Here is a 27,216-nt window from a genome sequence, read left to right as displayed (position 1 = left end):
GAACATTTTTGCTGTTTACAGTTTATCTCTATCTATAATAATATTCAAGATAATAACCAAAAACAGCAAAATTTCCTTAAAATTACCAATTCAGGGGCAGCAACCTATCAACGAGTTGTCCAATACATCTCAAAATTTCAGGGCAGATAGATCTTGACCTGATACACAATTTTACTACATGTCAGATTTGCTCTATATGCTTCGGTTTTTGAGTGATAAGCCAAAAACTGCATTTTACCCCTATGTTCTATTTTTAGCCATGGCGGCCATCTTGGTTGGTTGGCCGGATCACTGGACACAATTTTTAAACTAGATACCCGAATGATGATTGTGGCCAAGTTTGGTTTAATTTGGCCCAGTAGTTTCAGAGGAGAAGATTTTTGTAAAAGTTAATTAAGATTTACGAAAAATGGTTAAAAATTGACTATAAAGGGCAATTACTTCTAAAGGGGTCAACAGACCATTTTGGTCATGTTGACTTATTTGTAGATCTTACTTTGCTGAACATTTTTGCTGTTTACAGTTTATCTATATCTATAATAATATTCAAGATAATAACCAAAAACAGCAAAATTTTCTCAAAATTACCAATTCAGGGGCAGCAACCTATAAACGGGTTGTTCGATTCATCTGAAAATTTCAGGGCAGATAGATTTTGACCTGATAAAAAATTTTACCCCATGTCAGATTTGCTCTAAATGCTTTGGTTTTTGAGTTATAAGCCAAAAACTGCATTTTACCCCTATGTTCTATTTTTAGCCATGGCGGCCATCTTGGTTGGTTGGCCGTGTCACCGGACACAATTTTTAAACTAGATACCCTAATAATGATTTTGGCCATGTTTGGTTAAATTTGGCCCAGCAGTTTCAGAGGAGAAGATTTTTGTAAAAGTTAACGACGACGGACGCAGGACGACGGACGACGACGGACGACGCCGGACGCCGGACGCCAAGTGATGAGAAAAGCTCACTTGGCCCTTCGGGCCAGGTGAGCTAAAAACAAGTAGATTTATAAATACTACTTTTACTAATACCAAACTGTATGAAAAAGATAATTTTTAGTAAAAGTTCTGAATTTATATAATATCAGAGTTATCTCCCTTACCTGGTTCAGTGGCAGTACAGAAGCTACCATTATTAAACAGTCTACAACAGGGTGGATTCCCTCCAGGTGACAACCAATCAAAGAAGTCGTCTATCCAAGAGGATGTTGGCTGGGCTATATATGTACTGAAAGTAAAATGGTACATATATATTAAGGAACAGTCTACAACAGGGTGGATTCTATCCAGGTGACAACCAATCAAAGAAGTCATCTATCCAAGGGGATGTTGGATGGGCTAAATATGTACTGAAAATAAAATGATAAATATATTCTAAAATTAACTTTACTCCTTCACACCCAAATCTGCCTGCAGTTATGAATGCAACCACAATTTTTTTATGTCCCGTATCATTATGACCCTCCATATTTTTTAAGAACTGCCCTAGCGGAACTGTCTAGACAGCAGGGAGTTCAACAATGCAATTCTCTTCTAAAATGTGTGTTTATGAAAATATGACAACTGTAGTGGGCTTTTTAGAGTTAAAAATCGGAAAAGTATGAAAAGTAAGCAGAATTGGGTGGGGTTTGGAGTCTTATGATGGTAACTCCATAACGGTAGGTATTAACTATTATAAAAACATGCATAGGTGGTACAGGAGCACAAGGAGGTATAATATGGCCAATAGAAATCTGGTCTGTAGGATTTAGGTCACTGTATTGTAAGAAATCTGTAAAAAACTAACTAAAAAGGAGTATGTTCGGTAAGGTCCTAAAATGGCCCCCTTTTTGAGCGTAAATTTCAAATTCGGATTTATTGACCAATATCACAATAAATTATAGCTAATACAATAACTAGATAGTAAATAAGCCATTTTGTTGAAAATTTTACGTTTCTGCGTTTCATTATGACGTCACAAGTTGTACTCATATTGATTTTTCACGAAAAAATCAATGAAAATGGTTAAATTTCCATAGATTATTGGACAGGAAACATAGAGCGCATACGTCGACAACAAAGATCTTTTAAAATAGTGTTTGCGAAGACATTTCACATGTCTCATTTGAAAATTAAGTTTGTCGACGCCTGCGCTCTATGTTTCCTGGTCCTTGATTTGGTTGAAATCCAGCTGATTTTATCACATTTCACCAAAATCCCTTATCTTGACCTTTTTGGGATGTAAAAATCAACGTGTTAGAATTAAAATTTGACAAAAATAGTCCTGTTTAACTTTCTCACATGTCTTTAAGGCAACTTAAAAAGATTATTGTCTTATAACTATGAACTTTATAATTGGGGCCAAATATGGCCCTTTCTGAACTTACTCCTTTAGGCCGACCTGGCTTGCCAACAATTCTCCAACAAGGCAATCAAGTTACATTTACTTCCAGTAAGCCTGGATTTATCGCTAACTTTTAAGCAATACTTGAATGACAAGATTCTTATCACCATTTTTAATACTTACTAGTTAGCCTGTTTACTGGCAGTATAGATCTGACCGACCAGTGATTCCTGAGGACAACCATTTCCTCCACACAGAGCATTCTCACCATCTAAAGATGTATAGTTATGTCCTTCTCTAACAACATAGTATACAGGTGGACCAACATGGAGGTACTCAGATAAATTACCAAAATAGTTTAGTACATAGGAATCCTGCAAAAATAATGTTAAAGGATACAACAGATATGGTGGTGACGATTTCAGCTTCTCAATTGGGAACTTTCCATTTTTATATAGCAACATTCCTTTGAATCATTCCTACGTAAATTTTATGGATGTCATTACTAGTTGGTCGACCGTTATGGAATATCCATTTCACAGATGGCAACAGATATGTTCCAACTGTCACAACTACAACCCTGTCCACTTTTCCCTAATGTGACCTACTGGGTTTGTATTAACACTAGCAACACGACAGGTGCCACATGTCTGTCTTCTGATTTATATTTTTTTAGCCATGGCATTCGTTGTCAGTTCATTTGTTTGCTTGAGTTTGAATGTCCCTTATTTATCTTTCTCCTCTCTCTTGTAGAGAGCATGTGAAAATGAGGCTGTGCAAAAATCCTCAAAAATTTTATATATTAGAGGTCATCATTATCTATAAACTTACATCAGGCATAGAGAGTTTCTGGTCAAGACCAACACCAATTTTATGTAGAACAGCTACACTGCCAAAGAAGTACAGGGTGAAAACTACAACCTGAAAAGAATATAGAGCAACCATTTTTATTATTGTTATAAAAGAGTGAATTCCAATTCTCTCAATAGGATTATATCTCAAGCTTTAATTTAAAGTCATCAAATTTCTAATATCTTTTTTTCCCCCAATCACTGCATTTTATTTCTGGACATATATCTAGACATACTGGTAATAGTTGGCTGTTCAAATTTTAGATATTTAAATGTTCTTGCATTGAAGTCTGTATGTTGTAGTTCAGAAGACTTTTGAGTCTTTTCAAATTTGGGTTTCCTCAAAACTATAACTAAAACCCTGACCAATATTATTATGGTCCTCATTTATTATTTTCACTAGTAATTCAAGAAAACTTATAGTATAAATCAGATTTTTTACGGGTAGTCAGAACTGCATGCATTAGTAATAACAATTTTTTCACATGTGACTTTAATTTGATGGATGTGATTCTGATTCGTATTCGAAATAGTTATATACTTACAATAAATGGTCGAACAAAAATATGCAAAACAAAGGGAGCATAAAAATTCTTGTTCAAATAAAATAGCCATCCTTCTTGTTTCTCTAGTTTACTACTGGAAAGTTTAGTACAGCAAATTACATCAAATCTGGAATCCTGTAAAATAAAGGGGAGATAATAAAATAGTCATCCTTCCTGTTTCTCAAGTTTACTACGTGAAAGTTAATAGTACAGCAAATTACATCAAATCTGGAATCCTATAAATAAAAAGGGAGATAATCAAATAAAATAGCCATCTTCCCTGTTTCTCCAGATACTATGGAAAAGTTTTGCACAGCAAATTACATCAAATTGGGAATCATGTAAATAAAGGGGAGATAATACATCCAAAAAGCCATTTAACAAATAGCAAAATAAGAGGCTAAAACACATCAAACAAATGAAGAAAAAAAACTGTCATATACCTGACTTGGTACAGGCATTTCCATATGTAGAAAATGGTTGATTAAACCAGTTTTTACAGATAGGTAAACCTCTCCCTTGTATGACAGTCAAATTTGGAAAATTACAACCTCATTGTTGAAAGGCTAGTTGTCACTGTAGAAAATCGACATAAACCACTCAGCCCCCCCCCCCCCCCCATTTTCTTTTGATTCATGTAATATATTTTTTACACTGATTATTACATGAGATAAGGAACACTTACCTCTTGTCGTCTGGCATCTAATGTCATTAGTCCAATAAATACTGTTATTTGTAACAGGAAGTCAAACAAAACGGCCAGAGCCGCATAAAGGGAGAAAACTCTTACTGCTGGCATGTCTGTCAGGGCACCTGATGAGAAAAGATGAAAGATGAAAGATTTATATATAAAAGCAGAATACTCTTATAGCAGACATTCTGTTATGGCACTACAGATTAATATGTAAGGGGAGAAAACTCATGTCAGGGCACCTGTTTAGAAAAGATGAAAGATTTATATGTAAAGGGAGAAAATTCCTTCAAAGTTGGCAGATAAATCTGTCAAAGCACCAGTTCTAAACTCAGTCATGTCTTTCAAGTTCTTTAATGTGACTGATTTTTAAAACTACAACTTTACTTTTTTATACAATAGTCATTATGGGTTCTTTAGAGTCAAAATTAAAATATTTTATTTCATATGGCCCAATAAATCAATGAATAATACACTTCATTAAACTTTGAAGTACCAGTAGTCAAGTGGCCCCACTCCAAATGATGAGGAAATCTAGATTTATGAATTATGAAGTCAAGGACAAGCAAGCTTATTCTTTCAGTCTGAATTCAGATAACAATATATATAAAAGCAGACTATATTATATACATAATACTGGACCAGTACTATTTATTGAACTCCTCTATCCATTGACTTTAAGATACTTTTAAAATTCCCCAAAAAGAACAGTTGCATCGTTATATCATTTTAAAAGTCCACAACAAAAAAAAAAAAGAATATCCAGTCTAATGCTGCAGAGCTACAAACTTTAACATTTACCTAATATGGAACTAAGCTCTGCTTCTGGACCAGATATATCTTACATCAGATTATGCTCTTTTTGTACTGATTTTATCGATAAACCTTCTTCACTGTGGTTTCTGATATTTGCATAAATAATTAGAGAAGGGAGACAATCTAAACAACCAAATCATAATTTTTTCCTGGATCAGATGTTATACCAGAGTGTTACATTACAAAGAGGACATTTATTATGTTTAAAAAGCAACTGTGTTCATTGAGCCAAGGATTTGTATAGTGAGTCTCACTATACAAATTCTTGATTGAGCTGCAAAAAAAACGATATCTAGTAAAGAAAAACAAGGTAAAATAAATGGATCATGTCAATAATTTATAGCGATTTAAAAGGAATTAAACACTTATGTAAGTAGATTATAGTCATGTCATTAAACTTAAATTCAAATGCATTTCTATCAACAATGTATACATTTTTTTTTATATATGATGTAAATACTAACTCAGGGATCAAATAGAAAAAAGGGGGAGATTTTTCACATCCATATCCTTGTTTTTAAACTTTTATTTAATTCTCTATAAACCTCGACTTTAACTCTCTTTATTCAAAATAACAGTCCAGATTCAATACAATGCAAGTGTTTCTTCCATCCATTGGCAAATGGATTTTAATCATGCAGATAAAAGGCATCAGATTTAATGTCCCCATTCTGACCAGATTTGGCTGCATGCATACTTGTACATGGAAGAGGGGCTAAAGATACCAGAGGGTCACATTCAAACTCATAGATCAAAAATAAATTGACAACACCATGGCAAAAAAAGGAAAACACAGACAAATAATAGTACATACGACAAATAGAAGAAAACTAAAGACTATTTAATAATAAGCAACACGAACCCCACCAAAAACTGGGAATGATCTTAGGTACTCTGTAAGGGTAAGCAGATCCTGCTTCACATGTGGCACCTGTCGTGTTGCTCATGTTATTAAAAACCCAGTAAATAGTCTAATTCAGTAGGTCACATTCGTGAAAATGGAGCAGGATTGTTGTTGCGACATTAGGACAAATTTCCTGCACACCTCATTGACAAAGGTTTTACTGCTGGTAGGAATAAGACCTTTGAATCAAACATTGTTCTATACCCTAAGCTGTACCCCTTGGTTTTACTGAGTTTACACCTAGTAAATATACTAATCCTTTATAACAACATGAATGTGTCCATAATACATGGATGTCCCACTGCACACTACTATTTTCTATGTTCAGTGGACTGTTTAAAAGATCATATCATAGGGAACATGAATGACCTTTCAAGTTGATTGGACTTTAACTTATCAAAAACTACCTTGACAAAAAACTTTAACCTAATGTGGGACAGAGGATTTGAAAGGAGGGACGAACAGACATTCGTACAAATGGAAAACAAATGGACAAACGAATGAACAAACGACCAAGTGGACACCCAGACCAAGAAACATAATGTCCCTAAATGCATTGTGGGGCATAAAAAGCCAAATGAAAATCCTTCTATTTCATTTTCTCACATTTGCATTCATCAAACAGATAAACGTCTTTACCTCCCCAAATAATAGACATTAAAGGTTTACAATTCTGTCACTGGAAAATGAGGGTATATTGAATAAGGGCAGAAATTTTGCCATGCAACATTTGCTACATAATTCAAAATTACAAAATATATTATTAAATTGAAAAACAGCAGAAATTTGTACTCGCAACAGGCCACCTAATTCAAAATTACGAAAGTTATTATCAAATTGATGAAAATATTTTGTTACAAAGACCAACAAAATTGCCCAGTCAAATGCTAACAGAACATTATAGAGTTAAATAAATACATTTACAAACTTTAACATTGGACATTTGCCAAATATTAGATATGTTCTGTTTTGTTCCGGACCTTACAGGCATACTACTTTTAGTCTTTAAACAATATATATACCATCTATTTTCATTACTTTTTAACGCTTGAAGTATACTGATTTTTTGTAATTAGCAAAAAGAATTCAAAATTCAAAATTTTAATTGCAATTTAAGACTTCTTCAACAAAACCAATGTTTCATAAAAACCAAAAATCCTAAATTTACAGCTATACAACTTTCAAATAAATTTAAAATCATTTTAACTGATAATCACTAAATTAAAGGGCGTTAATCCGATTATATTTCCTGACTTCAGTGGTAACCTTGTTGATCAGCAACTGATAATATCAATTGACACTTGTCGATAAATCAAATATTTACTTAATCTCATATTCATCTGTCTATTTAATTTTAAACTGATAAAATGAATAAAAGATCAAACATAATCGAAGTTTAAAAAACTTGTGTCATGCAGTGTTTAATAACTCATTCACTTTGATGAAGTCATATAGCTGTGTGGATTAGATTGATTTAAAGCATTTGTCATAACAGGTTAGATATAAAGCAGGTAAAATTTCCTACATCAATGCTATCATAAAATCTGTACCTGGGTGTTCTAGCGGAGTGGACAGGGGGTCCCCAATTCCTTTTTCGCTACTCCAACCTGCCACTTTACTCCCAATTCCCTCCCCTCCCCCAAATAATTTTTTTCTTATTTTTACTCTACTCAGATTGTATGACTTCTGTGGATTCCCAATTTTTGTGGATTTGGCTGTTACAGGGAAGACACAAATTCAACTGTTCAAAGAATTGAAAATTTGATGTATGATTAAATAATTACATTAGATGTATGTTTCATTATAATACTTTATTCTGATTTGCTAACTGCACATCACATGTTATTCCTTAAGCAATTGCATCACTCAATAAAACTTATCATTCATGATAACATGTGGTTCCACAAAAAAGTGCACAGGTGAATTGAAATTAAAAAAAATATAAAATTCGTGTTTTCATGATCATAGCTAACATTATAAGTATTGAATGCTTCTTTTTGTAACTTCATAGGGTTGTAAAAGCGTTGACCGTGCGTACATTTTTAGAATAAAGCGCTTCCACGCTTCATACAAAATGTACTTCGGTCAACGCTTTTACACCCCAATAAAGTTACAAAAAGAAGCATTCAATACTTAAATGCAGACTTTTGGAAAGCCATGAGATCATATATCCATGATAATAAATGAATCCCAAGTACTTAATTAGCTGGGAGGTATATACGAATAGGTTATGATTTTCAAATAAAATATATGTATATAGGGTTGGAATTTTAAAAAAAAAGGTCAATTTATGAATGGGGATCATTTTCAAACTTAAACCTGACATCTGTTCCCACATTTGTAATATAAGTTGAGATCGGCACAAGTAGGGACCCACTGAGCGACTGCCTAATTTCCAAAACTGTGATTCAAATATTGATTTGATTACAGTACAATTTTATGAGCTGAAAAATAATAGAAGATATTTGAGTTTAAAATTTTAAATAAATTTTATGTACTTGTATATGAATGTTAAAAGAATTGGACCTTTTGACAAACTTTGTTATCTTCATATATCAATAGGAATGTAAAAACTGACAGTGTCAATTATGACAGGTGCTTGACAAGACTAATATTTAATTTATTTTATTGTTTTTGTGTTAGATAAGAAATGATAATCAAAGGTTATAAAAGTTCAGGAGATTAAATAACAGATCACAACTGATCAGAAGTTTTTAAAGTCCTCTTTATCAAATGTTAGCATGGTATTTAAAACTGATGAGACCCTGATTAAAGTATTGATTGGTGTATAACACCACTTCAACAATATTGAGCTATTTGTGGCATTCAGTACTAATTATTGGTAAAGGAAGACATTATAGATGCCCAGAGAGAACCACACACCTTTCATAGGAAAACGCAGAGAATCCTTTTTTTTTTTTATTTATTCAACAACAGTATTGCTCGCTGTCAAATAAAAATTGTACTTTTCCTATTCCTTAATTAATCATATCAAAATTCTGTACAACCCAATGACAGATCACTGTCCTCATACAGTAGTAACCACTGCTTTTAATTATGTTAATGATTTGGTTTTTTTAAATCTTTTTTCCCATTAATTCCTGGTATTTTATAAGCAGTCACAAAATTTTTAATACAACAAATATTTATATCTTACCTAAGAAGAAAGCAATGGATTCGGCTGAGCTACTTAACAACATGCTTGGCCCCACTCTCCCTACGATTCTACCTATCTGTTCTTCTAAACTCTCATCTCTCAATCTCGTATCTCTCTGTTAAATAAAATACTGAATGTTAGAAAATAGAATAATCATTCTCAATTAATTAGAAATGTTCATTATCATCTCTTCAAATGTTTCACAGAACCCATCATGATTTTGTTCAGCTACTGTGAAATTTGAAAATTCATGTGAAAAAAAAACCATTTGATACATTCACTTAAAAGAGGGACGAAAGATACCAAAGGGACAGTCAAACTCATAAATCTAAAATAAACTGACAACGCCATGGCTAAAAATAAAAAAGACACACAGAAAAACAATAGTACACATATATGCATGACACAACATAGAAAACTAAAGAATAAACAACACGAACCCCACCAAAAATTAGGGGTGATCTCAGGTGCTCCGGAAGGGTAAGCAGATCCTGCTCCACATGTGGCACATATGAGATTGACCTTAGACTCACCTGAAATCAGTTTATAATATAAATAAGAAGATGTGGTATGAGTGCCAATAAGACAACTCTCCATCTAATTCACAATCAATTATAAAGTTGGTACCGATTATCAGGTTATCTGCATATTGATATCGTAAAATATCAGCTGCGAGACATAATATGAAGCTTTTTGTCGAGTGAGCATAGCGAACGAGATCAAAAAGCCTTCATATAATGTCAAGCAGCTGATATTATACAATATCAATATGCAGATAATCGATTTATCGGGCTATATTTGCGTGTTTCAGAAGTGTTTTCTTTGTTTCACCAGAACACAAAAGATGACTTGATAAGTTCGGGTCAAAGTTATTAAAGTCGGTTCAAACATTATGACGTCGCTGATATGTCCGGGTCAAAGTTATTAAGGCCGGGTCACATATTTGACGTCACAAAGACATGATACGAAATAGTGTTAAGAGCTGAACAGAGTGATATAGACAGTGGGACAACCGATAAACAATAATATATGGTCCAACCATACGCTTACGGTCAGACCATACGAGTATACGTGTATGGTCCAGTATGAGCAATACAAATCCTTGTCTCATATTCACATGAGTACAATTGTTTGTATGTATCAATATATCAAGGTGACTTAAAACATAATAATTTAAGAGATACAAGCTTTAAAAACTGTACCTGGTAAGTTTGGACTAAAATAAAGATGTTGTCCACACCGACAGCCAGGACTAAGAATGGTACCACTTCTATGATGATAAGTGTTGCTGGTATTCCAAAGTAACTATAGGTCCCGAGGGAGGCAGCTACTGATAATAGTACAATTGTTACTCCTGACAGTCCTAATGTTATCTTGGAATCAATCTGGAAATAAAATCAATTTAGCAATAAAGGATATTGGCTTTAAAAAAAAGCTAACATACAGTGGATTCATTTATTTTCCTGGGTTCCAATTTTGGTGGTTTTGAGAAAAACTTGCATATTTGTGGATGTTTTATTTCGTAGTTTATGAACAGTCTACATACATTCCTTAAGAAAATTTGAAATTTGTTGCATATTTAAATTTGTGGTTCCCCTGGATCCAAAAAAATTGGTATCCAACGAATATTAATGAATCTACAGTAGCTTAATAATGAATACAAAAGTACATAACAATTTTACAGTTATGAGAAAAACAACAGAATTGAAGCAAATATTTTTTTTTGACTGCAGTCTATGAAAAAGTTTTCAGGCAAAAACTTAGAACTTGATTATTGTCTTTAATTCATTGTTGTAAATGCAATTCATTATAATTATCTATTTTTGATTGGTCTGCACAAGAGGGTGAACATCAAAGAATTGTCTCCTGCTGAGGCATGGGATACAATAAATTATTTCCCTTATATAATCCAATGAAAATGTGGCATTTTCATGTGAAATATAATAAAATAAAATATTACTAATAATCTTGCAGGGTTGTCACATGACCCATACTGCCCGAGGGTCAGGGTTATATACCCAAACATAATCAGGTAGCTGATCAGAATGGTTAAGACATCAGACTGACTTTCTCTGTTTAACTCATCTTCTATAGATCTCTGAAAAGACAAATATCTTCATAAAGCAAACAAGGTCAAGATATTTTTTCTTCATTTCTCTTAATTAAATCACTTAATTTCTTATAAAGAGTCTTATTTATCTTAAATAGAATAAAAAAGTTACCATTACAGGGGTAAATTCAGTAAATAAATATACGTCATCAGGGACCGCCCATTTAGGGGAGAGCTTTCTGTATAACACTGAAGTCATATGCTCTTCTGATTGGTAGATAATGTGTGTAATAAATATTTTTTGGCAGATGGATCAAAACTAGAGTTGAAAAAAAAAAAAAAAATGCTGAATGTACTAATTTTTTTTTACTACAGGACTGAAAAGTAATGGGGTCAGTATGGGAATTCAGTGCGAATCTACATTGTTTGTAAACAAGGCCATGTGAATGCCCAAAAATGCCGCATGAGCGGCATGACCCTATGTTTTTATTAGTGCAAAAGATAGGGCTATATTTGTACTTTCATGAATGTTATATGAAAGTTTCCAATTTCTAAAGGTAAATCAGTTATAAATTTAATTCCATACATAGATAAGCATTAAAGTCAATGGGAGATTTTTTACTGAAATTACCCCTACATTGTGCATGAATAAAATGTGTAAATGAAAATGAAAATTTATGGTTAAAGGGCAATAACTCAAATAAATTTTGCATTATTTAATTTTAATTTTCAGTGTTTGATATGTAAAACCTGAAAACTGTGGATTAGCTGTGTCACCCAGGTTGTCTCATTGATGTATATGGATTGTATTTTTGAGCTATTCCATTAGAATGAATGTCGGTTGGTAGGAAAGAACCTCCAAATTCCCTCCACTATAGACCAGGGCTTCCAAAAAATATTTGATCCAGCCGGACATTTCATATCTGATCCCGATTTTAATCCCTTAAGACTTAGTCACAGAAGGCAATTATGGTAATCAGATGGCCATTCCAATGATTGACATTACATTAAAAAAAAAAAACGATCTTAAACTTTACTTTGATATGAATTTGATGTTAGGAGGTTACTGTTAAATTGGCAGTGCATCATTCAAAGTGTGCACATCAGCGTGCTCATATCTGCCGTAGACTTTTTATTTGTGCAAAATGACATTGTCAAAAAGGCCTGTCAAAAACTTTACTATCGTTTTCAACCGGAAGTTGACTTGACAATGGTAAAACATGGACCATAAACGGATACGTAAAATCCGTGGACGTTTACAAAGCACGACTGAGAGAAGAAGCTCTTTCCACGTTATTTCTTCAACAAAAAACTTGAATTGAACGTTAGATACAGGTCTCATTGATAATTTTAGCCTTTTTAAAGAAATGTAGGATGCATTATTAAATTTCCCACTTGTGCACATGCGCACACCTGTTCTAGTTTATACGACGTAGTTCTGACGATTTTTTTTATTTAAAACCTTTTTAAATTTTTCATCAAATCATATTAATAAACTAATTTTTAATAATTTTAATCTTCTGGTCTAAATCAATTAGATAAAAACCTCTGAAATGTAAAAAAATAATTGTGAATAAACCAATCAATTTATACGATGTCCGGTACTGAACATAGTTCACCTGTCACCTGAACAGGTAGATTTCAGCTGTCCAACTACTAATTAGCCTTGATTAAAATTAGAAAGTATTGAAGTAGGTGTTGTTTTGATAGTAATTAATCATCATGTCACATTTATGACCGGAAATGTGTCGATGTTAAAGGCAAAAGGTTGGGTCAAAAAGATCGTGAATTATGTAAAAATGACTGAAAAAGCCTTGAAAACTAAAAAGTATATGACCGTTTCATGCTTTGCCCAGCCGGTCTTTTACCGGACATTATACAAATGACCGGAATATATGACCGTTTTGGAAGCCCTGCTATAGACATATATATTTTCTTTCTTTATATTGTTTATCTTAAAAATGCCATAAGGACAATGAAGGACGAACATTAATCTTTATAAAGAAATAAAACTTCACTACATAACCCTTAACCTCCCTCATGTAGTTAATGGAACAGTCCTTACCTCTGTACTGAATGAAATAGTCATATTGGGATGATCCTGTTTACTTTGTAGGTAAGATATCAACACCTTTTCCCAAGCTTTAGCTTTTTCATTGTCTTCATCTTTTAAGTGGTTATTCACCAGAAAAGTAATGACAAATGCTGTAGAATTCTTGTAATTTGTACCTAAAAATAGTATATATATATATATTTACTTTTTTAAACAGAAGAACAGAAATATTAATTGACACATTGGTTCATTATTTTCTAAAATATTAAAGTTATGTAAAAATGTTTCATGTAAACGCTGGTAATTTATATGTTTCCTTGCTCCATATCTCATTTAATTACAGTGTTTCCAACAAAATGGTTAAAAAAAGACAACCTGTAAAGCTAATTTTTAAGTTTTTTTGTTTATTGTGAAATGACTATCTTATTTCCTAATTGTGAAATGACTATTTTATTTCCTAATTGTGAAATAAAATTGACAATGGAAATGGGGAATGTGTCAAAGAGACAACAACCCGACCATAGAACAGACAACAGCAGAAGGTCACCAACAGGTCTTCAATGCAGCGAGAAATTACCGCACTCGTAGGTGTCCTTCAGCTGGCCCCTAAACAATTATATATGCTAGTTCAGTGATAATGAACGCCATACTAAACTCCAAATTGTACACAAGAAACAAAAATTAAAAATAATACAAGACTATAACAAAGGCCAGAGGCTCCTGACTTAGGACAGGCGCAAAGATGACTATTTTATTTCCTAATTGTGAAATGACTTTTTTATATGCTATTGAACTATGTAAAGACCCCTTCCCCCCTTTTACGTCTATGATCCTAACTTGGTTATGTATACTAGGAATGTTACCAGGTGATCAGTTAAAATAAACAAGTTGTTATACATACTATCGTATCCTCCCATTACTACCCAGGGGAAAGTAGGTGCAGAGTCTACTGCCAGACACGATATATTCAATCCTTTCGTGTCTTGTGTTGAAGCAGGAGCGCTATAAAACATAAAATCACTTTATCATTTTTTTTTAACTATTTAAAAACAATATTTGATATAATATCAATTTGCTGTTATTTTCAAGTTTGTGAATTTTTTTCAATTAACAAAAGAAAGCATTATCATAAGAGTTAAGAGCAGGTACTGTAAATTCAGAAATTATTGTGTGCATTGAAATTATTGTGATTTTGACATTTCAGACTAAAATAATTTTTTGCAATATTGAGGAAAATGCTGTTAAAGTAATTTCAAAATTTCAAAATGTCAGCTTAAATTATTGCAACTATATCCCTGTTGTATTTTTCACAATAATAAAAATTGTGGCAATAATTTTTGAATTTACAGTATTTAAAAAATATATAGAATATTGAAAGTGAGCAATATTTTCATGTTAATGGTGACTGCCCCTTACCTCACACAGTATTCAAAATGGTCTATAAAATCAGCCATTACAGTAAATCCCCACTCATCCATGATAACTTTGTCAAGGGTGGTATGGTTCTTCTGCCAGTATTCTAACACACTCTGTGTTGCACAATTATTATTGTCAGGAGCTAATGGTTTAAAGCAGATGTCTTCTAATTTTACTGTTTTGTTGTTATAGGTTGCTGTCAAAGCCTCAATCTCAAGCTGCATATCTAGAAGCTAATTAAAAATTATTCATTTTTATTCCAAAAGTTGTATATCATTTTTTTGCATCTGAAAGATTCTTGTATTATATTTCTAGAACTTGAATGAAAAATAAAAATTTATCACAATTCCAAAACTTGTATCCCATTTCTTGCATCTAGAAGATTCTAATGTATTGTATTTATAGAAAAGTGAGCAAAAATAAAAAATTATCATAATTCCTAAAGTTGTCTCCCATTTCTTGCATCATGATTCTTGTACAAAATGTATCATATTTCTAGAAGCTTGAATGAAAATAAAAAAATTCATAATTCTAAAATTTGTCTCTCATCTATTGCATCAGTAAGATTCTTGTATATTATTTCTAGAAGCTTGAAATAAAATAATAAAAGTATTATCATTCAGAAAGCGTTGTATCCCGTTTCTTGCAGGTCTAAAAGATTCTTGTATTATATATATCTAGAATTTGAAATAAAAAATAAAAATTTATTATAATTCTAAACGTTATATCCTGTTTCTTGCATCAGGAAGATTCTTGTATTATATTTCTAGATGCTTGAATGAAATTAATAATTTATTAAACACACAAGACTTACCTACCAATTCTTGAAATTGAATGATTTTTGTTTTACATTTTAAGAAGTTTAAGTACAAAATTAATTTGATATAATTCAAAAGTATAATCCTGAGTGTTTTCCAGCCTTTTTTTATTTCATTATTTATGAAAATCATAAAATTTGACCTGAACATTGTGAATTCCCTGTTGCAGAATCTAATGCATTATGGGGAATATTTTCAAAAGTGTACAGAAATTGTGATTGGTTAAAAACGTCCTAAACAATGGGAATTCAACCAATGATGTGACGTTATTTTCCTACGTGGTGTACGAACAATGAAATTACCTGTAGTCCCTTAGATTCTGAAACGGCTAATTGGACCAGATATCTAAACAAATAATATTCTATTTGGACTTTTGATATCTTTTTACATTTGTTATTGCAACATTGGACACAAGTTTTTATGTTTTGCAATACTGCTTATTATATTATATTATATTATCTCAATTTTTAGCAAATAGTAAAAACTAATAAAGAATTTCAGAATTTTCAGAATATTATTACCATATGTAAGAATTCTTTATCAAAGAGATTACTGTAGTTGACGTAAGCTGTTGATGGAGCAGGTGGAGGTAGTGGATGTCTGTATTTTGAATGGTTGTTTGGTCTGGTTATTACTAACTGTTCTATTCTGTAAAATGGTCTACAATGCAAAATATAAAACATACAATTATCTCCCTTTTTTTACTATTAAATCTTGTTAAGAATTCAGTTACGGCACAGCACAATGGTGAGGGGAAACCATAAATGATTATGAAGAATTCTAAAAAATGGTCTAAATTACAAGTTTAAAATATTTTTTTTCCAAAATCTCCCTTTCTAACTACTATTTCTTGTTAAAAACTTCCACCATGGCACAGCAAAAGTGCAAGGGAAAAACCATGATGAAAGATTATGCCATGACTCACTGAAAATCTATTCTGTAAAATGGGCTAAAATACAAAGTATAAAATATTTTAAAAATTATCTCCCCTATTAAATTAACTAAAACCTCTTGTTATAAACATCAGCCATCGCATAGCACAAGTGGAAAACTATGATTAAAGAATATTAGGAATTTAGGACTGACTACTCTATTCTATAAAATGGTATAAAATACACAATAGAAAATTTTTTTTAATTATCTCGCTTTTCAACTATAACCAATAGTTGATCACCAAAGTGTGAGGGGAAAAACTGTAATGGAAGAATGTAAACAAACCTGTACTGTAATAACAGATTTTCAAAAGGACAAATTTAAAAATATATCATTCAACAACTGTTCTAGACAATTTTATTAACAAAGGAAAATGCAAGTTAAATATAAAAAAAAAAGAGAATGTGTCCATAGTTCACGGATACCCCACTCACATTATCATTTTCTGTGTTCAGTGAACTGTGATATTGGGGTTAAAACTCTAATTTGGCATTAAAATTAGAATGATCATATCATAGGGAACATGTGTACTAAGTTTCAGGTTGATTGGACTTCAACTTCATCAAAAACTACCTTGACCAAAAACTTTAACCTGAAGTGGGACAGACGGACAGACGGACGGACAGACAGACGGAGGAAAGAACAGGAACACAGACTAGAAAACATAATGCTCCTCTACTATTGTAGGTAGGACATAAAAATAATGATCTTATTAATTCACTTATTTGTCATGTCATTTGTGTTGAATGTTTATCAATGTTACTATCCAGTAAACTTGAACAACAAACTTAAAAAGTTAATCATGTTAATTGGCTTGAAAACAAAATTCACAAGAAAATGAAATAAATTTTTGTCAATAACATGTAATAGATTGTCATAAATCTGTTTAGATATATATTATATGCATACATTGATTCGATAATTTCGACAACATTAAAAAAAAATATATAAGAAATCAGTTTGCATATCTTTCAAAAAAATGGATTAGTAATTATTCATGGAATAAAAAATTTCACAAATTTTGATGAGAATAATTGATGAACCCCACATTTTTTATTTTCAATGTCTCACACATTTAATACAGACTATTATATAGCTTGTAAGCAAACTTTGGCAAAACAAAATAAACTATAAATACCCACAAAAATATAATTGTTCCTCAATCCACACTATTGGAATCCATAGAAAATGAAATGAATCAACAGTTATAATACATACAGCAGGTTTATGGAAATGAGAGAAATGTGAATCAAAGAAAATTTACCCAAAATATGAATCAAGCGAAAACTTACTCAAAATGTGAATCAAAAGAAAACTTACTGAAAATGTGAATCAATTGAAAACTTACTCAAAATGTGAATCAAAAGAAAACTTACTGAAAATGTGAATCAATTGAAAACTTACTCAAAATGTGAATCAAAAGAAAACTTACTGAAAATGTGAATCAATTGAAAACTTACTCAAAATGAGAATCAAAAGAAAACTTACTGAAAATGTGAATCAAAAGAAAACTTACCCAAAATGTGAATCAAAAGAAAACTTACCCAAAATGTGAATCAAAAGAAAACTTACCCAAAATGTGAATCAAAGTAATCTTTCTCCTGTCTGGCTCTACTATTACTAGATGACCAAAGTTCTACTGGATTGGTCGTAACCTTGAACAAAGCAATACCAGCAGACAGGCCTCCAGCAATGATAACACCAAGCACTATTACTAGAACTGGATGTCTAGCACAACAGGCACCCCATCTAGTAAATGTCCTTTGTAAAATTCGCTCCATTGCTGCACCAAGCTTTTCCATAAAACTTATATCAGACAGTTGAACAATGGCCTCAGAATTATATTTTGTTTGGTTATGATTTTTTTCTGAGTGAGAACCATCCATATTTGTTGTACCATTACCATGAGTACCATTTTGATAAACTGTTGTAAAGGAGTTTTGTTCCTGTTGTGGTTCACAAAGAAAGTAACTAACAAGGTACGACGTGAAAAAGACTATTAGAAATACTATGTATAATAATCCCATTACAAAATACCAAGTATCCAAACCCAATATAGTGGATTCAATTTCTGTCGGTGGCGGGGATGGAATCGGTGCACATGATGCTGCACAATCTTGACAGCTACATGCCGATTTGTTGAAAGCTCTTTCACTACATTTAGATGTCATAGCATCCATTGGATGTAAGGTTACGTTCGTTCCTGGAGGGGGTGTGGCCGTGTTTCCAATAACAAACGTGATTCTGAATGGCGTTTGTCCATTTGATGTATCCCCCATGAAATCCAGCCATTTTTGAGGTGTGCACTCTGCAGCAGTATGTCCACATAGAATGTTCAACGCTTTCTGATTGGCACTTGGCATTTGAACATCTTTACAAGAATTAAACATACCATTAGCAAAATTTTCTGAGATATAATAGTGGGTGGCAACTGCTGCTTCTTTATTGCCAGTTGGTATATCAGGCTTTACGTAATCAATAGTCACATAGTTATTTTGGTTTGGACTGCATGTTGTATAACAGTAGAGATTTAGAAAGTTACGGAAACAAGACGGACATCTTAGCAGCATCTGCTGGGGTACACCTAAATTAGCCTGCAGTGTACGGAGTTGGGTTGTATCACAACATGTTAACGTATTATTTCCTGAAAGAAAAAAAAAGAAAAACATTATCTACAGTACTGCTTTATATCAGCTTTTGTAAGAATTTGAGTCAAATTAAGATACTAAATTTACTTCTGACAGAGGTACACCTAAATTAGCCTGTAGCGTACAAAGCTGGGTAGTATCAGAGCATGTTAACGTATTATTTCCTGAAAAAACAAATTAAAACATATTAGTAATTCTGTTGAGGTACACCTAAATTAGCCTGTAGTGTACAGAGTTGGGTAGTATCACAACATGTTAACGAATTAATACCTGAAAAAACTAATTTCTAGTACAACAATCAGTAACTGCTTTATATCTGCTTTCATAAATACATTGAGTCAAATAAGATAATGTACATTTCATATTCAAATATAATAATAAGTAGATGTGGTACCATTGTGATTGAGATGAGACAAGTCTACACAAGAGACTAAATGACACAGAAATTCTTGTTTTCAAAATTCCAATAGGGATATGACGTCATGACGTTTCCAAGGACATTTATCTATAACATCTTTTCAATGATTGAAAAGAAAATACAAATGCAATGTCAGCCATGTAGTTGAGAGGAAAAATAAAGAACTGAAGAAGGCCAATGGCCGAAACGTCATGAAAAATTGGTTTATTTATACAATTATAGACACAGAAATTAACAACAAAGCCCCTTTAGGTCACCTTTTGTTAATAATTAATAACTTACATCCTTATTCTATTATATAAACTTAAATGCGGGAGTTATTATTGTTGAAATTTGTTATCTATATTAATAGATGGGCAAAAATTTCATTTCTATTTAAACATCATTAACATGGCTGCTGGTTGTGTTTACAAAAGGACTTCAAAATCAAAATCTATTAAAAAAAAATAATATAAAAAAGAAAATGTGTTACGATTGCCAATGAGACAACTCTCTGTACAAGAGACTGTTCTGTATGCATAATCTTAGATGTCTGAAAAGAACCAGTTGGTCAACTTCCAAAGGTTACCTGTAGATTTGGAATTTTCATCTAATAGAAAAAAGTGCTGTTATAATTCTATTTGTACTTGGTACTACATGTATTTATTTACTTCAGACTATAACATGATACACATAAATTACATAAATAAGGTATCAGAAAACACTATTCAAGATTCATTTATCATTTATGTATCTCAATTACTATCACAAAAATACTTTGATTTTGTGAAAAACTTGTTGATTTGTCACCTTAGGCATGTTAGGCCAGAGTTTTAATCTGTTGGTTAACACAAGGTTGTAAACCGTTGTATGTAAGTTATATATCCTTGGTTTACAGATCTGCTGACCTGATTTTTTTTTCTGATTTTTTAAAGATTTCATGCTTTTTTATTCAATACAATTGTAAGAAAAAAGAAGATATATTTTTGTAGATACATATTTATGTCTTGTGTGATTTTTATTAATTTCTTTTACTGACCTAGTCCACTTTAATTTATTTGTACATAAAAAAAATCTGTAAACCCTCAAATTAATACTCAACCCTGGCATGATATTCAATTAAAATAAATTTTAAATGGAAGAAACTTAAATAGCTAGTGTTTTAATTTCTTCTGGAACAAGTCAAATGTATAATAAATTATAATTTGTACTACCCTCATTTCTCTATACACACAATTCTCTCTGGTATTCATTGATAAATGTTGCACCAGTTCTTGCCCTTATCGTATAAAGCAAACTAAGTTTAAGGTCACCTGACCGACTTAAGATCCTGATATCTCGATGTTATGGTGTTATGTAAATATACGATTTCTTTATCATACAAATGAACAAGTTACGAGTTTGTCGTAAAACTGGTTAATTATTTTCTTGTCTGGTTACGAAAATTTTATTGAATTTCTTCCCTATATATATATATAAGCTCTCCATAAATAATTTGAGTCGTTTAATAACTTAACTTTCTTCCTGTAAAGAGCTATTTAGATAATCATATTTCCTGATGGTCTCATTTGGCACTCACACCACATCTTCCTATATCTCTTTAAAATTCTTTCAGTGTCTTTTAATTCCCCCTAATTTTTGTGCTAACAGCTATTTTTTTTAACTAAGTGATACAGTTCTTGGCCATAAGAATTGGTCAAATGCAAATTTCGCTATATATATATTTCAATTCAAATACAATTTTCAAAACAATATCTCAATTGGAAAACTGTGTATTCATTTATTTTTGTGGATTAAACATGTTAAAGAAAAATTAAGTCCACTACAGTCAGTCATGGTTTTCTTAAGGTTTCCAATATTTACCAGTTACTTATTCAGGACAATATGTCTCAAGGATTTTTAGTCAATCTGGGTCTGTTTTGGATTTTTAAGGTGTTTCAGATATTTATCTGTTACTAATTCAGGACAATATGTCTTGACAGATTTACAGTCCACATGGACCTGTCATGGTTTTTTAAGGTTTTTCAGATATTTACCTGTTATTAATTCAGGACAATATGTCTCAAGGATTTTGAGTCCATCTGGATCTGTAAGGGGTTTTGCTGGTCCATTATATTTACAGTTGAGATGTTTAGAGGACCCTGCTTCTGCTGGCCCACAATCTCCGTACATTGAACATTGACCATCTTTTGCAACCACCTACAAATATAAACAATTGTTAACTGATAAAGGGAAACTCTGCCAAAAAATGAAAAATTTATATTTTGTTCTTTAAGCATATAACACCACATGTTCATAAGTAACAAACATCAAATGAGCCTTAATTGTTACGCTACCATTTGCATCAAGCAATTAGTTAAATATTTATTGTTAAAGTTATTTAATAAATATTTTACTGTCATTTGTCAATTATGGGGTACCCCATTTACAACCCTCATAGATATTATTTACATAGTTGAACATGATAAATCAGGCTATAACATTATATAATATTATACTATGGAATCACAAATGTCAAGGAAGATAGAAACTAAATAAATATACTGTAGATATATTTCTTATATATTTTTCTGAAATAGATTAAAATGTATTGTACACAAAAGTCCACTGAAAGGTAGATATTGTTACTGTAAATTCAGAAATTATTGCGACGTTTTTTATTACTGCCAAAAATGGGACAGGGTTACAATCCATTGTAAACGCAATAATTAAAACTCACATTTTGAAATTTTTTAAATGAATCAAACAGGATTTTTTCTGAATATCGCAAAAATTAAAATCACATTTTAGTTTAAAATGAAATAAATCACAATAATAAATGTACGTTATGATTTAAGAATTTCCAGTAATCTGCATGATTCTGAAGAAAATTTAAGTGTAGTCCCTAAATCATTAAACACTGCATGGTTCAATAACTAATTGTTTGTTTTTTATATAAATCCTAGTCTTTAAAATTCATAAAATAGTTAAAGCTTATCACAGATTTGTGATGTCAAATACATTAAACCATCCTTAACTTTGACTGAACTTATCAAAGTCTTCTACTGAATTTCTTGTTAATCGAAGAAAAGCCGGGGGCCCCTTGTTTCGATCATGAATAGTATACCAAACTAATTCAAGTAAATCCTTGTTTTACAATTTATCAATTATGCAGACAACCCGATAATCAGATAATAGGAACTTTCTTTATAGTTACAAATAACTTGTTTTTTAAGGTAAATTGGGGTTATTATTGAATTCATTTGAATTTAGTATGTCATTAACCCAGCTTTAACTTTAACTCGAACTTATCAAAGTCATCTTCCGATTTGCTTTTGAAACAAAGAAAACCCCTTGTGTCAATCATGCAAAAATACACAAAAATAATTCAATTAAATCCTTGTTTTACGATATAATATGCAGACAATCAAATAATTGGTTCTTTCATTATAAATAGTTACAGCATGTACAAACAACTTGCTGAAGTAATTTGGTGTTATTATTATGAATTCATTGGAATTTCGTACTCGTTTAGATTAGTTTCACCTGTGAACTGCATTATGAGATCATGACCACCTGAGGTCAACCCCAGTTTTTGGTGGGGGTTCGTGTTGCTTAGTCTTAAGTTTTCTGGGTAGTGTCTTATACACTAATATTTGTCTGTTTGTCTTTTACATTTTTAGCCATGATGGTGTTGTCAGTTCATTTTTGATTTATGAGTTTGACTGTTCCTCTGATATCTTTTATGACTGAATATCAATAAAAATATTGTAGGAAGCATTAATTGTCTACTTTCAGAGATACACTCAATTAAAAAATCATGCATGCAATCTCCTGTGAAAACAAATGAAAAAGAGACTGGTTGTAAGAAGAATGGTTTAAATACTGGACCTTGCACTGAAAGCGTATATATGTAAAATGAAGTGAACAAATTATGTTAAAACTTTTTTTTCTCATAAAAAAATCTCAAAAGTTGGTTTTAAAAATTCTGTTGATGTTGAAAAAAAATGGTAACTCTATTCCCCTGTCAAATATCATTTAAACATTAAAAATCATGGCAAAGTTCACAATGTTAAAGGCATGATTGATTGATTGTTGGTTGCTTAACATCCAGTGGCAAATAGTTCAGGCCTAGTCCAAATAATAATGATGTCTTGAAAGGCTATTATATTTTTTTTTTTTTTACACCTTATGAGGGTTTGGATGGGGTTAAATGATTAAAGAATAATGCCATTAAAAAATGAAGATTAGAGAATAACGGGCAAAAAAAATGAAGATTAGAGAAAAAAGGGGTTATTTTTTTGAAGATTAGAGAAAAATTAAAGGGGTTAATTTTTGAAAGATTAGAGAAAAAAGGTGTGAAAATTAAATGTTAACAGAATAACAGACCCCCCCCCCCCCATCCAGACCCTCCCTTATGCCTTTCAAGACGTCATAATTATTTGGACTTGTTCAGGCCATAAGCTTAATATCTTTATTTTGTCCTTTTGAATCCTTTCTCTCTCTATACATATTGAAAACTAACTTCTTCTCAAATGAAGAAAAAACAGTGATCCAAAATTACTTTATTATCATTGAAACAGAACATGCAGAAACAGCACTATTTATGAGATACCAATTAAGTGCAAAAAAACTTAATTTTGTAAATGTAGCCATACTACTGAAAATTGCATTTGTTTATGTCAATATCAGCAGCTCTCATATTTTTAATTACCATGACTACCAAAGTAAATAAAACAGCACACACGAGGAAAAGCCTCTTTTTCTCTATGTTCTGCATTCTCTCTAACTAGTGCTAAAGATCAGTCCTAGTTTTTGACCTTGTCTAATCTGGTCCCCCATTGGGCAATCACAAACCAGGATCAAGGATTACAACCAAGGTGCACTCTACTTGTATTTTTAACAGTTGTTAGTTAGCAACCATTTGATTTTCTGGGGGGGGGGGGGGGGGGGGGCTATGGGTTTATTTTCTGGACAAATTTTTTCTTTCAATTTTAGCATTACATATAGTGGTAGTTCAAATAATTATGACGTCTGGCAAGGCTATTTTAATTTTTTTCTGGGACGCCTTCCTTCAACAGTCGTAGGAAGGCGTCCCAGAAAAAAAAATAGCCTTGCCAGACGTCATAATTATTTGGACTAATATAGTGGCAGCTGAGGGTGAAACAAACAATTTTTATTTCTCAGAATCAAAAACAAATTATTTTTTTCTTCAAAATCTTGAAACAAACTTTTTTCCCAAAAAACACCATGGGAGCATATAGTTGGAACCCCCCCCCCCCCTACCCTTTTTGCTCTGGGTTGGGACCCCCCTTTTTTAAAATGGCTGGGTCCGCGCCTGGTTTGACTTTTTGGATGGTTTTTTTTTTTTTGCTTTCGTTTTCGTCCTTATACCCTTGCTTTTTTCCTCGAATACTGAAGACAAAAACCATTTATCTTATACTTGCTTTTATTTTCTAGGTATAAAATTAACTTTAATAAAAAAAAAAAAAAAATAAGAAAACACACATCCGTAACATGCAATTACAATAGATCCATTGTTTTTTTGTTTTATTTATTTGAGTACAATATTTTTTTTTAATTAGAAACGCTTCTATTGAATTCAGTAAAGCAACTAAAAAAAGTCAACTCCTTTTTTTTAATGAGGCTTCAAATACAATTTGATTTGATTTGCTGTGTCTGACATATAATTGAAAACTTAAGAATGGGAACTATTGGGTTACAGACATGTTTATGTCATTGTGAATAATGGTATAACACACATCCCGGAAGTTGGAAAAAACATTCCGGGTAACATTTATTGGTGAGACTATGTTGGTTTTTTTTTTTACTCAAACAATAAAATCACTGACAAAGTACTAGTTGTCTTCTAACCACCTACATCGAATTAGGGTATAATTCCCAGTCAAAAAAGTAAATATCTCTCAAACATTTTCAAATATAGGATTCATTTTTGAAGTAATATTTGGTGTATATTTTATTAAAATAACATGAGTTGAAAACGAATTCAAATTTTTTATTCAATTAGAAAAAAAATAGTGTTATTTATAATATCCGTTTCTGTTGAATGCTAATAAATTTTACATTTTCATATTACTACATTAAATCAATAATTAATTGAAATAATGTTCAAAAAATCTCAGTTGAGGAAACGTTCGCATAGGACCAATAGTGTCCGCAAAACTGACGAAAAATAGAATAATATTAATATCAAAGTATTCCGCCCTCTTTTTCTTATCTTACAATTTAACCAATTTTCTAGTTCCAACTTTTTATATAACCCCCCTAGTCGTATTATATATCTTTAATATATTAAATATTTATGATATATGTCAAATATGTCAAATGAACTGGCCGGCATATATATATCATGTTCATATTGACCAAACATCAAAAACTGTTATGATTTTACTTACCAAATTTCCACAGAAAATCACAATTAAGAAATAGAGAATTAAATCAGCGCCCATTGCTGCATTTGATATAAATGATAAACTAAACTGAAGTGTCAAACTGTGTTAACTGGCGTAGTTATCTGTTTGTTTTGCTTGTCTCCTGAGGTGAACAAAAGTGGTCTGATCATACGTCGTGTGGGAAGGCTAAATTTAGATAAAATCAGTCCAACAGAAACGTTATATTCTGGTTATGTCATATATGTATATAATATATATATCTAGGAACCAAGAATGGAATAACAAACGGACAAAAATGCACAAAGTGGTAAATTGAAAAAAAAGATTATTTGTCAATGAGTTATATCTTCCCCCGCGTAAAATATTTTGAAAAACAAACAAAACCTAAAATGTTTAATAACCACCATGCGTCATGGACTTTGTAGTTGTTTGACCTTATATATTATCATACGAGGTCTGATAAGTACTGAGAAACCAAGGAATGCAATCATTTCTTAATAATATAAAGAGATAGCAAGTTGAAGTTGGCGGGAATATTGAAGTTACATTTTTGACAACCATGCATACGATTGGTCCCCTATTTTCGCCACAAATGAGGAACATGAAGGTATATGGGTCTGCAGCTTGCAAGTAATTTACAACTTTCTGTACAAAATATGAAAATCCTAGCTGCTACTATCCTAAGCCACTCTAAATCCGCCTCTGGTAGTTCTGATTGTCTTAATAGTATGTGCGTCCGTCCGTCCGTCCCGTGCGAGGTTATTTTTTTTTTGGTGAAAAGTAGCAAAATTAGCCGTTGTTCAAGTTGCCGACACAGACATATATATTTGAGTTTCGGGTGGAAACAAACTGTTTGATCTATGACAACGTCCAAGTTGTTGGAACGGTCATACATATTTGAGTTTCGGGTGGAAACAAACTGTCCGGCTATATCTAAGATAAAGTCCAAGTCGTCGGAGAATTCCATATTAATCAAAACATAACTAAATAAAACATCATGATTGAATACAAATCCCAAGATTGACATGCGGAACAAAGTTACACCCTTCAAAATATAATGATTTACCAAGTAATATAATTAAGAGTTTTGCCGACAGCGGGGATATTCTTCCTTTACTATTCTAATGTTGTCAAGAGCCGCTTTCGGCAATTATCATAATGTGTCAATGTATGTACATTCTGTGTTTCGCAAATTCATAACATATAAGACGCCGAGATAAA

General features: G+C 31.9%; 1 protein-coding gene across 3 annotated transcripts in view; it reads right to left on the bottom strand.

The window, feature by feature from the left end:
- Nucleotides 1-26,235, bottom strand: part of LOC143054834 (NPC intracellular cholesterol transporter 1-like) — a 34,271-nt gene extending 8,036 nt beyond the window's left edge. Inside the window, exons 1-15 of one of the 3 annotated variants that reach the window (XM_076227885.1) lie at nt 25,999-26,235; nt 21,640-21,802; nt 18,131-19,202; nt 16,147-16,285; nt 14,808-15,040; nt 14,293-14,393; nt 13,404-13,567; nt 11,249-11,386; nt 10,491-10,673; nt 9,289-9,403; nt 4,406-4,533; nt 3,721-3,855; nt 3,156-3,245; nt 2,508-2,698; nt 1,105-1,229 (exon numbers count right to left, since the gene is read on the bottom strand). In XM_076227885.1, coding sequence (XP_076084000.1) covers nt 1,105-1,229; nt 2,508-2,698; nt 3,156-3,245; nt 3,721-3,855; nt 4,406-4,533; nt 9,289-9,403; nt 10,491-10,673; nt 11,249-11,386; nt 13,404-13,567; nt 14,293-14,393; nt 14,808-15,040; nt 16,147-16,285; nt 18,131-19,202; nt 21,640-21,802; nt 25,999-26,052 — 3,031 coding nt within the window. In that variant the 5' untranslated portion in view covers nt 26,053-26,235. Of the gene's footprint in view, nt 1-1,104; nt 1,230-2,507; nt 2,699-3,155; nt 3,246-3,720; nt 3,856-4,405; nt 4,534-9,288; nt 9,404-10,490; nt 10,674-11,248; nt 11,387-13,403; nt 13,568-14,292; nt 14,394-14,807; nt 15,041-16,146; nt 16,286-18,130; nt 19,203-21,639; nt 21,803-24,296; nt 24,408-25,998 lie in introns of those variants that run through there. The other 2 variants (XM_076227886.1, XM_076227884.1) reach the window with 2 other exon arrangements.
- Nucleotides 26,236-27,216: the final 981 nt, after the last annotated feature.

Source organism: Mytilus galloprovincialis, chromosome 12 (assembly GCF_965363235.1).
Source record: "Mytilus galloprovincialis chromosome 12, xbMytGall1.hap1.1, whole genome shotgun sequence".
NCBI lineage: Eukaryota > Metazoa > Mollusca > Bivalvia > Mytilida > Mytilidae > Mytilus > Mytilus galloprovincialis.
This window is presented reverse-complemented; position numbering and strand designations above follow the sequence as displayed.